This window comes from Dreissena polymorpha, chromosome 4, assembly GCF_020536995.1.
Source record: "Dreissena polymorpha isolate Duluth1 chromosome 4, UMN_Dpol_1.0, whole genome shotgun sequence".
In the NCBI taxonomy this organism is placed as follows: Eukaryota; Metazoa; Mollusca; class Bivalvia; order Myida; family Dreissenidae; genus Dreissena; species Dreissena polymorpha.
Genome location: NC_068358.1, coordinates 94586001 through 94600737, shown reverse-complemented (window position 1 = coordinate 94600737; position 14737 = coordinate 94586001). Strand labels below are relative to the sequence as shown.

The window sequence follows — 14737 nt, the reverse complement described above, 5'->3', positions numbered from 1 at the left end:
CCAATTACACTTTTTAATAATCCAGGGTGAGTGCGTAATATTATTATAATCAAACAATGCATGAAATCTTCACTCAGATAAGATATATTTATTTACGAAACGATTATGCATAAATTGTGGGACAGTTGTGAATAAATCAACGAAACCACACCTTCATCCAATCAAAAAATATACCATGTGAAGTTGAACAATAGCAATTGGTTAAAGGCGTATCCAACGATATAGTAATTATTTTTGATTGGTCAGAAGAAGTTTGTAGCAGAACCGTTGTGCATATCATTAACGGATAACTATTTTAGGCGTGACGCAATAAAGACAAATGATCAAAAGGATGCCAACACTACACTTTACACTTTGATCTTTGTCAAAAGGCCGAGAAGCGATAATTGGTGGCATAAAGACACCTGCACCTGTTGACAGTTTGTATTTACACGGATTAACTTTAAATGGGTACAAGTGTCAGCAGTTCTTAGCAGACAACGGACGATTGCTATGTTACGTATAAATTTCGCCACTTTACCGTACGTCACAAATGTTTAATATTTTCGAAGTTATTTTTACATGTTTTTATCTGGACTTATTACGAAGATTAATGAATTAAAAACCAATGTAAACATGCAGTATTTTGTTATCGGCGGACATTCAAGAAAAAGACGAGTCGGCCTTACCGTAAACAGTCATCATTCCTCCGCTTCGGAGATTTATTACTTTAAAAAAAACGGCACAGAAATATGTTGTTTTTAATTTTTATTTAGTACCTCATCCATAAGTCGAGTTGACTTTTAAAGTCAATATTGGGAGCGTTTTTAGGTCGACTTATGGCCGCAAATTTACGGTAATCGATTGTTAATAATTTTACAAAATAATTTTCCTATAGTGCTTAATAATGTAATTCCTCTGTAATTGGCCGTATCGTCTAAATCGCCTTTCTTATGTAAAGGTACAATTGCCTTCGCTCCATGCCTCTGGAAAATAACTCAAGTTAAACATTTTATTAAAAAGTACAAATAAAACCTCCAAAAAGTGAGTTTCGGAAACACCATGTTTTAAAAACTCATTTAGTACATAATCCGGACCTGCCGACTTACCAGTTTTTAAACAAATGCATGCTTTTTTAATTTCTTCATGTGTAATCTCCATATTTAACTCTTCAAACATTACATGTAATTCGTCATTCAAATAACGCTCATTAAAATAAACGATGTCTTCGTCTGGTTGATAAAAGTGTGAATCTGGATCAATTATTGATTTAAAATATCTTACAAAATCATCTGTATGCAATTTGCTTGGTTTAATTGGCTTAATTGATCCTTTCAACATACTCCAAAATCTCTTTGCATCTAAATATCTATTTTGTTCTAGTATTTTTGTCTGCTCAGTATCATATTGATATTTATTTTTTCTAGCAAGGCATTTGTATAAACTACGTGCACTGGTCATACTTATTCTATTTTCGTCAGACTTGTCATTCCTATATATTATGTTCAATAATTTATAAAACTCTGATTTTGCTGATTGACACTCGTCATTAAACCATTTGTTATTTTGAACATGTTGATATTTTTCATTTTTGCCAGTTTTTATAGTTTTCTTAAAGCGGGTATATACGATTTTTTATATGTGTTTAATTGTAATATATTGATAAAATATGTTACAATAACATAAAATGGGCAAGAAAAATTATACATTAAAGCCGGATTTCATAAAATGCAGCAAAGACAAATTAGCGCCCCGAGCCGATTGTGACGTACATATTTTCCTACAATAACCGAAGCATTCGTCTTTGTATTAGGATCGGAGTTAGTGTTCGTGTGTCGTATGAATAGATATCGTTGCAGGAATTCAACTAAACCGTTACACTAAGTTTAGATTCACATCGTACATGTATGGTATACATGCTGGCGAATTCGGCTGTACAGCCGTTTTCAATTTCAGAATTAAATATCTGGCTTATTTCGCATTTTTCGACACATATTCGTGATTTTCCGGTGGTCCACATGACACGTTTCCGTATTCCACTCGTTTTCGCAGTTTGACCATGGCAACACGGAGGTGAAGGATGCGAAGAGGTAGTAATAGGCCCAGGTGAGGATAATGTTGTACTCGCAGTTAAGGATAAAGACGATGACTGCGCTTGCGTAACCGATACCTGCATTGTCGTAATAAGCCTGCATACATTTTCAATTTGTTTTTGCAAAAGAAACTGCCAGTTCGTCGTACGTTGACTTGATATGCATGCGAACACATAGCTAAGTTACCAATGTATTCTTAGACTTAAATCTTGAATATATAATTTTAAAACTTTAATGCTAAGTTGAGTTTAACTTGACATTTAACATTTTTTATTACATAATTATTCATCCATAACCTTTTAATGGCATTATCAGCGTTGGATGCAAGAGCATGTTCAAACTCGTAAGTATTCTTTTTTATATCTTGGTAACTGCTTTATTGTTTTTTAAGTCTTTACTGCTTCAAGCCCATGCTTTACACTAAATCACATTTTGTTTGTAATGCTTATTTTCGAAATGCATAAATATCAGGTGCATTTTAAACCAATTGTGTTTTACTTTTAGCAACGTTAATCAACACATGAGGGCCGGTTCATGCCAACATGGTCAAATTTACGGTAACAATTCAACCAAGTTATTTTTAAATTGTTTGATACACGAGGAACATATAGCTTAAAAATTATATTTCAGTATTTATAAAATGTTACGTTCCAACCTTTTGACATTGAAGTATGACCTTGATCTTAAATATAGCTATCTGGTTTATGTACTTAACACATTGCCCGATGTAGGTCAAGATGTGTGCAAAGTTTTTTTTAAAATCCTTCAATGCATGTTAATGTATGTTAAAGTTATATCTCGCATAAGCCCAAACATGATATATGTTAAACGATCGTAATAAATAATAATTAAATAAAAATCCATAAAATCGCAAATAATACTTCTTTTAAGCGTTTGTAAGTGTTAACAGTTAAATCATTTAAATGGGAAACGATTACCATCATATATTTAATGTGACCATATTTTAGTACAAAATGAACTAAAAAGCTACCAGCTTACGCAAGTACCTTGAAACAAAGGTGCAATTTTCCAGACGCCGATTCCTCCCTCGGACATAAACTGACCAAGCGACACCTCCAAGAAGAATGATGGGATACCACCCAGAAACACGGCTATGAAATACGGAATCAGGAAGGCGCCTGAAAGAGGAATGGCGAAATAGGAAATAAGACAAATATATATATATGAGTAATGTTCTGAGAAAACTGGGCATAATGCATGTGCGTAAAGTGTCGTCCCAAAATAACATGAAGTGTTGCCATGACAACTGATAGCATGTTTGCAGACGGAAGGTGTTGGGTCTCTCATCCGGCATCGACGAGTCCGGTGTTGTTAAGTGGGACCTGTGCTTGTGTCTGCTGTTCGCCTGAGTGATCGTGTACTTTTGCATCTGGAAGGGAATCAGATCGAGTGGCAAGGTACGTGCAAGTGATTGGCCACTGGCCAGCTAATCAAATTACCGATTACTTCAAATAAACAATTTGAGCTGATATAGATGTGCTTGGGTGTACGCACACAATTACTTTATCAAACGAACATGAATGTTTTATGTATTATTATATATTTTTATCAAACACAAATGCTTTATTTGAGACTAAAATTATTCAATTAAACTGCAAACTATTATACATTTTATCGAAAAAACATGAAATCTTTAACAAAAGTGAATCATTCTTTAGGTTTTTATTTATGAACGTTAGCAATTTTGCAATCAGTATGGGCTTAACTACGCTAGGAACCGTAACCCGTGACTGCTTGTATCGATAACTGCAGTAAAATTAAGCAGACGACGAATGCTAAAAGCGTCTTCTCTAACCTCCGCATCTGCCTGTTTAAAGTTCCCACTGGTACACAACATAGTGTATGTATTCAAAAGTATTTAACAGCTTGTAAGACAACGTTGGCCAGTCTAGTGTTTATCATTGAAATCTGTACACATTGGCTGCTTTCAGGGAAAACGGGGCATAATGCATGTCAAATAAGATTAGCCTGTGCACACTGATTAGCTGTATCAATGATTTGAAAAACAAACACATCTCAACCTGTGCTTTAAGACACACTCTTTATGAATTCGAATTGGTTGTGGTCATTTCAAACTTGCGATATAAAAAGCTATAACAAAATTTTGAAAACTGAGTTGCGTCTCAGATTGCACGACAGCGAACAAATTCAGTGACTTCAGCGCTTTGATTAAATTTAGTTATCAGTCTGTCTCCCCGACTGAGTACTCCTACTTTTTTCAACATACATACAACTCGCATGCATTATTCATTATGATATGATGTTATGCATGTGTAATTTAGTTTATCTCCCCTGAAAAAATGCAAAATTTGCCCCGCTTTAAGCAACTTAGAACTTCGATAACACGTTTATTACAACTTGATGCAAATTAAGAAGTGCGGCGTCATGCAATTGGGGAGCGAGGTAATTGTAATCACTGTTACTAGCTCTAATACGTAATATTATCGGGGATAGACACTTGAAAACTTTTTTGCTTCTGATTTAAAAAAATAATATTCAATTACACGTTTCGACTTTAAACATTTTTTTTAATCGGCTCGTCCTGTACAGGGCCCAACTTTCCGAAAAGCAGTTATTACCAGTTTAGTTGAATGTGATGATCACTATTAGTGCATGGACACTAATGTTTGAACGTTTTGCATAATCTCATTGAGATTTACGAATATATTTTAAATGCTATGTAACATGTCTGTTTAAGCGTTCGGTACGTTCATTCATGTTGGACAGTGAAATTACTGTGCTATTATCAGCCAGTTCATGCAGAGTACGAAAGCTGCACCATTAAAAAATCTGGGTAATATCCGAAAAAAATATCCCATAAAGAAAATTTGTTTTTTAATTCATCTTTACGCCATTACAAACTACGACTGTTACAGTATAAGCAAAAAACCCAGCCCTTATGCGAAGCAATATATATTTTTGTATTGTAAACATATTTTCAGTCTGTTAACATGATTATTGAACATAGAATAGAAGGGGAAATAAACAAAGTTATATATGACTTTTTTTTAATGATCGCCACGGAACATTTGTGCTCTCGGCATTTGCCATTGACAAATTCAGCCGCGTCGTGCGAAATGGGTCTTGCTATTGAGCATTATGCGTCAAGCGTAGTTCCGAACCGGCCTGCGCATCCGCGCACAGGTACCAAGAAACTTCGTGCGACTTTTAAGCGGACAACGCAGGCTGGTAATAAGCTGCTCTTGCCGCATATGACATAAGAGCCATTTTAGCATGATGCTGTTCACACTCCCTTCTTTGCCTATCTTTTAGGTGATGTATTTCACCGCCACGAGTCCGTACGTGTTCATGTTCATCCTCTTGATCCGGGGACTGACGCTAGAGGGAGCAATGGACGGCATCAAGTTCTATCTGATCCCAGATTTCTCGAGGCTGACAGACCCGCAGGTGTGTACGAATGAGCATCGCTGTGTCAACACGGAATTATTTGCATCTGCGTAAGGTGTCATCCCAGATTTGCCTGTTCAGTCCGCACAGGCGTATCACGGACGACATTTGCCGTTTTTATGGTAGGTTCCAAATAACGAAAGACTCTTTTTGCAAGAATCCAATTTTGGCGGATAGTGTGGTTCCTGATTATCCTGTGTGGACTGCACTGGCTTATCTGCGACGACACTTTACGCAGGCCCGTTTTGCCAGAGCGCGAAGCTCTAATAATTTAACAGAGTTTGTACAACTGCTTGATTCAGATAATATTGCGTACAAGGCTGCGTCGAATGACATACTGATTGACTGTATGCTTTTGTGCTTAAAATGACTTTCTTAAGACGTTGAAGATGTGCGACTTATTAATCTTAAAAACAATTTAGTAATTGCCTTTATGTATGAGTACAGCTTTTAGATACCAAATCTCCGCTAGCTGGTGGAATATTCATTTACAAGCTTTTCTCACACCTCTTTCATACCTTTTATGTTGAACGCATCAATGCATGTTTTCAAATTACAAAGCCTAGGCAACCGATCAGAGTAGATACATATATGCTTCCATGGTGGAATATTCTATTGCATCTGGTTCAAGGTATGGGTCGACGCCGGGACACAGATCTTCTATTCCTACTCACTTTCTTTGGGGACGCTGGCCGCGCTGGGAAGTTACAACCGGTTTAACCACAATTCTTTCAGGTAATTTCCAACGAAACAAAGCATGCATTTAAAGAAATTCGTTGGAAAGTCAAACTTCAGTTTTCATGAACGAAATTGTACATACTCGAAATCAAATTCCAGAATGCTCGTTTAATCCTTTGTTTAAATTGTCCATAGTTTTGTCTCCAGTCAGCCACGTCTTACAATTGTACGTCGGGAAACACTGATCATGATTCTTCCATATTTAACTTTACTGACAACACTACTAGTAATAGTTTTTTGGGCGACTATGTGCGAATTAATGTAATTTTGGGATTTGTATAAATATGAATAAATATTGTCTCAAAAATATGTTTTGTATTGATATTATTTCACTTTGCAATGTGTTTCTAATATGCAAAAGTAGTATAAATGCAATGAAACTTTTTGGGACCCTCGGAATGATTGTTCGAGGCCCGTATTCACCATCAAACTAACTACTAAGAACACAGAATAATCTTTAAATTATAATTCACAATAATTACTTACATTTGGAGTCTGACTTGGTATTAACCACCTCTAATTACCTTATGCTTCATTTAAAACATTGTGTTAATGACCTAAGCGCCAGTGGTTGAACATTGTGTTAATGACCTAAGGGCCAGTGGTAGAACATTTCGTTAATGACCTAAGCGCCAGTGGTAGAACATTGTGTTAATGACCTAAGCGCCAGTGGTAGAACATTGTGTTAATGACCTAAGCCCCAGTGGTAGAACATTGTGTTAATGACCTAAGCGCCAGTGGTAGAACATTGTGTTAATGACCTAAGCCCCAGTGGTAGAACATTGTGTTAATGACCTAAGCGCCAGTGGTAACCTACATTCATGCAAAGCTTCAGCACATTTCTTAACTCTTCATTTTAAACATTGTGTTAATGACATAAAGGCTCAGTCTCACTATGATGCTTGAGCCCCGGTGCGTGATCCGGGCTCTAACGCGATGAAACAGGGCTCCACCGGGGACGACCAGGATGAACTGGGGACAACCGGGGTCCACCGGGAAAGTATTAAAATGTTGAATACCTCGGGATGAACCGGGAGTCACCGGGAAGGACCGGCAATGACCGGTGCGGCACCGGGAACAACCGGGACGGCACCGTAGCTCCACCGGGGCCAATACAGACCCCAGCAGAGCTACGGCAAGGCCCAAGTTGTCGCCGGTGGTGCCCAGGTGGATCCTCGGTGAATGCCTGCAGAGTCCCGGTTAAGCTACGGTACATTGGTAAATCGGCGCTCTGCTGGGAGGCCACTGGCATTCACCGGGGCTCCGCCTGGGCATTACCGGCGACGACCGCGATTAAACCTGGGCGTTGCCATAGCTCTGCCGGGGTCTGATGCCGGTATATCCCCGGTGAGTGCCGGCGAAGTTATGGTAGACCAGGACGCTGCCGGTTTTCACTGGGGCTCCACCTGGGCATTACTGGCGACAACCGGTGCTCTGCCGGAGCTTCACCGGGATAAACCGTAGGTAGTCCGGGGTTGATCCGGACTCCGCCGGGTTGTTCACCGGCTTCAACCGGTGCGGCACCGGAAAATAGTGTGACCAGGGTTGGCATATTGACCGGTCAATTGAGTATTGACCGGGCCGGCGGTCAATACCCGGTTAAAACCGGTCAATACTGGTCATTACTGGTCATTATTGGTCAATACTGGTCGATTGTAGGATTTAAACATGACAAGGGAAGAATTTAAGCTATTCTATATTAAATCAATCATTATTCTGTAATTGATAAACTTTTTTAGTTATCTATTGTAAAAAAAAGCTTTAAAGTTGTAAAAAATACTTCTTTATTATTTATGGAAACGGTCTCAAATACAAAAGAACTAAGGCAATATCTTTATCTCAGTGTATCACATCTGTTACTGAAGTATTATTACTATTGTAGTTACCATAGTATTTCACTGATCTATTAATATATCTATTTGATAAGCTGATGTTCAAACAGAACTCTTGTGGTTTCTAGGGTCATAAATGATCTGGTCCCTAAGCCTTAATTGGTAATAAAATGCATGCACTGGTATGTCTCTGATAGCGACAATGAAGCAAATCTGCCCTTAGGCTATTTCATTTTACTCAAACAAAATGAGATAACTTGCTATTAATGTTATTAATTTAATAGTTACATCTAACTTGTCTCCTTTCTATATTAAGAGGGTTTTCTTATTTTAAAGTTCAATTTGTCTTCAAATGAATAAGCAATCAAAGTTCTTGATTTTGGCAACAAATAATGTTTACCAATTGTGGGTCTACTCTAGACTCTTCTTTTCAATTATTTTTTTCTTTTAATAATTATTTCTTATTAAGTTTTGTTTTATATCAATGGTAAAATAAAATATTTTTTCACTATTTTGTTAAAGAAATCCAGGCAAGAATACATGACAAGTAAGGGTTGTGTCAAAGGTGCCATGTAAGGCCCTATTATCAGTTTTGGGCGCCCTAACCTGTTTAGGTTTGAAGACTGTGAAAGACTGTGGAGACAGTGGGGCATGAGGAACAACTAATACACAGTAATTGACAGGTTCTTGTTGAATAAAGCACAGAATTTTCTGAGCATTCATAATTCGTTAGAATTGAAAAAAAAATTCAATCGACCAGCAAAATCCAATTGACCAACTTGACTCATATGCTAAATTTTGAGAGATTGGCCTACAATTTGCATGAACAGGTATAAAATAGTGGGTTTTAATAGCTTAAGACATTATTGGCAACATGTCTGTTTAATTTATATTATCAATATTGTTTAATTAAGCATGGAATATTAATCAAAATTGGTGGTAAAGTTCAATCGACCAGTATTGACCAGTAATGACCACTTTGGGAGTATTGACCGGGGTGGTTTTAACCGGTAAAAACCGCCGGTTAAAACCGGGGGCGGTCGATTGGTGCCAACCCTGAGTGTGACCGCGTTAAAAGTTTTAGACGAATCATCCTGGTAACCTATATAAATGCAAAACTTTCAGCACAGTCTAAAGTATATTCTTTATTCTTAATTCAAAGAATGGATTGGTGAAAAGGGGCCCTGATTTTGAAGTGTTGTGCATCGCTAATATCGGTACCTGTATAGGTAACTTCAGTTAATATAAAATAACAATATTTGATTATACCACTTCTTTGTTATGTGTTAATAAAGTAAAGCTAAGCTTGGCTGATTCACGCACTTTTCCGACCAAATAAAGTATCGACGCCACTTTCCGCATTAAGTTGATTTTTGTTTAGATGAGACCTCTGTTAGACGTAAACTTCTATAAAAGCGGTAAGTGTCGTCCCTGATTAGCCTGTGCGGACTGCATTTGTTAATGTGGAACGACACTTTAAGCACGTGCATTCATCAAATTTGCCCCAGACAGAGGCTCATTTTATCATCACTGCATGGGGTACATTCCAGGGACGCGCTGCTGTTTGCCGGCGTAAACTCATTCACCAGTCTTCTTGCCGGCTTCGTCATCTTCAGCATCCTCGGCTTCATGGCAGTCAGGCAGGGCGTATCAGTCGCTGACGTAGCAGAATCAGGTATAGAGTCATATGATGTATGGTGTCCTCGTCTTCACACGTACTAATTACATATATACCGGTATATGTCATTTTAAGCAATCTTGGACAGGGTTATCAGTTGATAATATACCATTGTCAGGTATGGCGTCATTTAACTATTTGTTCATATGCATACATACGTCATCTTCAGAGCTAATGTTGAGTTAATATAGTTTATGTAGATATTAAAGTTTTTATCCCGGGTTAAACGAAGTTAAAATCCTGGTGGTCGTTTTACCAATGATCTTATCTTAGCGGACCTTATTTTAAATCCAAGACTTACGATTTCATTTGTGATTCATGTGCGTTAGGTTGGTGGTCACCAATCCGGACAGGTGGGTTTTCCTCTGGGTACTCCGGTACAAGACTTACTTGACTTATTCCGTGAGACTCCTATTGGAGCATATGGCTGCAACAACACCAGGCCAATGCACTCTGTTCTGGGCTGCCCTCATAAGCTGGGTCTAGGTCAATCCGGTGTCCTTCACTTCGCTCTCGACTGACCCTCTCCACGACTGTTTGGGCAGTCCCACTTTCCTTTTTCCCTTTGGGTTCCAGTCTAGTGCTTGCCTTGTGACGTTGTCGACTGTTTTTCTAAGTGTGTGGCCTATCCACCCCCATTTTCTTTCCTTGATGTCCTGACCGACGGGATTCTGGTTGGTTCTGCTCCATAGTTCTGTGCCAAAAGCACAAGCCAACTTCAAAATTAAAAATATTTTAGTAAACTATCAGAGCTACAGTTAAGGGTCGTATTTTCGTAATAACGAATTATTTTCAAGTCCGTTACGTATTTATTTTAAAATTTTGTCGTACCATTAAGAATTACAAAATCAAATTACGAATATTATTTTTACATCGGTTTGTATCGATTTTTATTGAGTTCTTTTCGCGTATTAAAGATCTTGTCGGTGCTTATATAGAATGGTTATCAGGTTTGTTTAACAAAGCGCATTTTTTCCAATAAAAGCGGCGTGTACAGTCTATCTGTTAAAAAACCAATGGCGGCGCCCAGAGAGCGTCCTAAAAAATGTAAAGTGTGCAAAAACACCCTTTTAACATATTGTACGCAAATTAAGCCAAAGTTGAATGTTAGGAAAGACATTATAGAAAAGATCTTATACGATGTTGTATGTTCAGTTACCGACACAGTCGGAAAAGCTAACAAAAAAACGCGACACGACGGGTCCAAACTTAAAAAAAACAAAAACATTGATCTTGCTAAAGAAACTTCAGCGTACAGTTTATATATATTGACATACCTGTACGCTGAAGCCAACCCCGTATCGAAAGTCAACCAGAGTCGTAACATATTTATGTCATGCTATAAATCCAAGAAAGCTCATTTTCTTGGATACATTTCTACGTATATTGGTGAATGAATATAAATTACTGCATCGTGGAATATTTTAAGGTTCAAATGTTTCAAATGCATCTTACAATAGATGAAAATAACTCTCATCAGTCTGAAATTCACAATTTTGACGCCATTGTCGCTTTGTCAGGTGACGAGTTTTCATTTGGATACTTTTGGATCGACCTTGACTTTTTTTGCTGAAATTGTAAACATTACTTTCGTTTTCTGAAATCTATTATTTGTGATTAACAACTTACGTCTGGTGGATTATAAGACTGATTTCAGTGTGAATCAGGTAGTTTTAAATAATATTTTCCTTGAGTTTGTATTTACACTACAATTTGATTACAAAACAAGCCAGAATAATCTTAAATACCGGGAAATGTCATTCTGAATTTGAAAACACTTGAGCACATGGTATGTAACTAAAAATAGAAATAACTTCATCTGACCCTGAAATCTCGGGAGATTCGCATTTCAAGAAAGTCTGTCACATCGCTGTTTTTCTCGATATGTAAGAGCAGAATAGATAAATTTTTAATGTTTAAGATAGTATTTTGTGAAAGAATATATCAGTTTAATGTGAAAAATGTCAATCTTTCCAATCAAGTAGTTGATTTGGGCCAATAACTGTATTTAAAAGCTGTTTTGGACCGGTCTTTGTTAACTGTCAACTTTTTGGGAATTTCTGGTTGACTTTCCTAATCGGGTTGGTCCATAACTATAAAGTCGCGCCTGTCAAAAATCATAAAAAAGCGACATTTAACGTTATGGTAGCCAGAACTTACATTGAACGAGTGGAAGGGACAAATCCCGTGGCTAATCGTTGGAAAGAGTGAAGGGGAGACCCGTTATAATTGTGAAATATGTAAAAATTCATCAAAGGCATGCAATCTAAGCACAGTTTGGGCATATGAAGGTATTTGAAAAATAAAATTGTATAATACTGAATAGACACTGTTGAACTCGTATAAATAAAGTTGCTAGTATGTTTATTTTGATTTTTTGCATGAAATTAACCATTATTATTTATTTTTAGGTCATTTAAAACAGTTAAGAATTATTTTCCAAAACTTAGTAGTAACGTTAAGAATACAATTTCAGAGTTAAGAATTATTTTTGAAAATCTGGTAGTAACGTTAAGAATTTCACAAAACCTTATCTGAAGCTCTGACAATAAATAGCTGAAAATTACAGCTATCATTCAAAATTCGTCCCAACTTTCGGGAGTCTAACATCTGATTAGGAAGGAGTGCTGGGACACACTCCGGGTCCTCACATAATGCAGCCTCAGGCGCGGAGGGACCTCATAAACAGCGAAATACACACATACACATATGCGATTCGCCAATACCCTTTTTATGATGGCTGTCGTAAGAATCGAGTCGCAGCTTAGATTTTAGTTGTGGGTACGATCTGCAAAATCGCGAATTAATCGGAAAAAAAGTCATCAGATATCACGCTATTTATCGCGTTTATGTCAAATTCGTTTGTTGTCAAAAAAGCATGATTTACAGTTTTTTTACAACTACAAATTATTTTTAAAGATCAATGTCATATGTAGTTCATGCAGCAGAAACAGTTTATGCAAAATCCATCAGCAGATGTATGGAAAGATAAAAAGAAGAAAGTTGCAATGCTTAGGTCTTCTCAATTTGTACATTTACTTAATTGTTATTATCATGATATAGATGTGACGTTATTTGATTGGGATTTGACGGGCGAGCGCCATAAAACAAGGTATTTCCTATCTTAACTTGTTTGCAGTGACCAATCTTTATGAAACGTTGGAAAAAGCAAAATTGCTTGGATATCTAGCCAAGGATTGTATATGGGGTGGTTCAGATCTCGGTCAATGCCAATTTTATTTAAAATATGCAACCAGTTTTCGATTAACAACTTAAATTTAAGCAGAACTATTGTATTGAATTGTGTATATTGCTATCACAAAGACATTGCACGGGATGGCATATTAGACCAAAATTGAGTCAATGGCAAGGTCACTGTTACTTAAAATAGAAAAATAGCAAACTGGTGTTTACGGGTTAATACGTTTAGAGTGCATCGACAAATCTTGATGAAAGGTGGGATATAGCAAAGCCAAGTAAAATATATTACTGTAAAAAGTTACTAAAAACATTGTAAACCGGTTTTGAGGCATGTAAGTGTTTCTTTTTTTAATTTACCACCTTTATAATGTTCACACATATTGACAAAATCAGTCAACATGGCTTTACTTTGTGACTTAGGTCCTGGTCTGGCGTTCATAGCCTACCCGGAAGCAGTGTCGCAGATGCCGGTGGCGCCCTTGTGGTCCGTGCTGTTCTTTACTATGATCATCCTGCTGGGACTGGATAGTCAAGTATATAATATGCATCTATCTTTTGTATTCATAAATAATATTAGATTTGCTCAATGTAATTATATATTTAAGTCTTGCTCTTAGAAAACAGTGCCTTATACATGTGCGTTAAGTGTCATCCCAGATAAGCCTGTGCATTCCGCCTTGGTAGGATTTTCGCTAAGAAGTAACTTCCTTTAAACGATAAATACCATGAAAGCGGAAATGTTCGTCTTATATCTGGGACGACACTTTACGCACATACCTTAAGCTTCCTTTTCCAAGAGCGAGACTCAACTATTACTGTCATTGGTGCCAATCCAGTGAGCTTACATCACATATCCAAGGGCGTTCTCCCTAAAATGGCCAATGTCACTTGTGAAATTCACCAGAACCAACTCGAGGAAAATGCTTGATTTCCATGAAGGTATATGTATATTGTTTCAGTTTGTTGGCGTGGAGGGTTTTATCACGTTCATGGTTGACCTGTACCCGGATGTGTTCCGAAAAGGTCACCGGAGGGAAATTCTCATCGGGATCGTGTGTGCAATCTCATTTCTTATCGGTCTCTCCATGGTGTCTCAGGTAACAATTCAGTTTCCCATTCGATGCTGTGTGTGGGACCCTCGTAAATCATAGATTTATTTTCGTTGTTCAGTTAAGATGTTCTTGAAACACTTTTATCTATTATTTCTCGATTATTATCGTGATAAAACGGGGTTATTTCTAAAACGACGCTATAATTATGTCGTGATTCTTCATTTCTTTTGTGCAAGTGATTAAAATCAGCAAATTACTCACTGTTCAGTCATTGTTCTGACGGACATGCGTGTGACTTATTGGTTTATAAATCTTTATATTAACAATACTTATTTGCTCATGGATCGTATTATGGTAAACTTGTTCTAGGAAAACAGGACTAAATGCACGTGCTTAAAGTGCCATGCTAGATTAGCCTTTGAAGTCGGCTTTTCTAAGCGACACCACTTTCTGCTTTTATGGAAATGTTCGATTAAAGCAAGTCTCTTCTTAACTAAAATCAACTTAAATCGGAAAGTACCGTCCGTGATTAGCCTTGACTACACGGGCAAACCTGGGACGACATTTCAACCACATGCATTAAGATCAGTTTTCCTAAAACGAGGCTCATAATATTCCTTTTAACACATTTGTGTGTTAATGTCCTTAGCAAAAAAAAAATTTACTGTTTTGTCACAATATACTTTTTGAAACAATATTATTTCCCATTGATCTTTGTAATAAAATATTTCTTAG

The 14737-nt window shown here is 37.2% G+C and overlaps 1 protein-coding gene and 1 long non-coding RNA gene across 6 annotated transcripts in view; one reads left to right on the top strand and one right to left on the bottom strand.

Moving 5' to 3' along the window:
- Positions 1-14737, top strand: part of LOC127877365 (sodium- and chloride-dependent taurine transporter-like) — a 158582-nt gene that overhangs the window by 107493 nt on the left and 36352 nt on the right. For 2 of the 5 annotated variants that reach the window (XM_052423117.1, XM_052423119.1), the window contains 5 exons: positions 5367-5501; positions 6133-6236; positions 9622-9746; positions 13371-13483; positions 13910-14047. The exons of 2 other annotated variants lie outside the window; for them this stretch is intronic. In XM_052423117.1, the coding sequence (XP_052279077.1) occupies positions 5367-5501; positions 6133-6236; positions 9622-9746; positions 13371-13483; positions 13910-14047 (615 nt within the window). The remainder of the gene's footprint in view (positions 1-5366; positions 5502-6132; positions 6237-9621; positions 9747-13370; positions 13484-13909; positions 14048-14737) is intronic. One more of the 5 variants, XM_052423118.1, reaches the window with a different exon arrangement.
- Positions 1971-3435, bottom strand: LOC127877374 (uncharacterized). Its single transcript, XR_008048396.1, has 2 exons — positions 3080-3435; positions 1971-2149 (listed from the first exon to the last, which is right to left on the bottom strand). It is a non-coding gene; the product is annotated as an uncharacterized LOC127877374 (long non-coding RNA).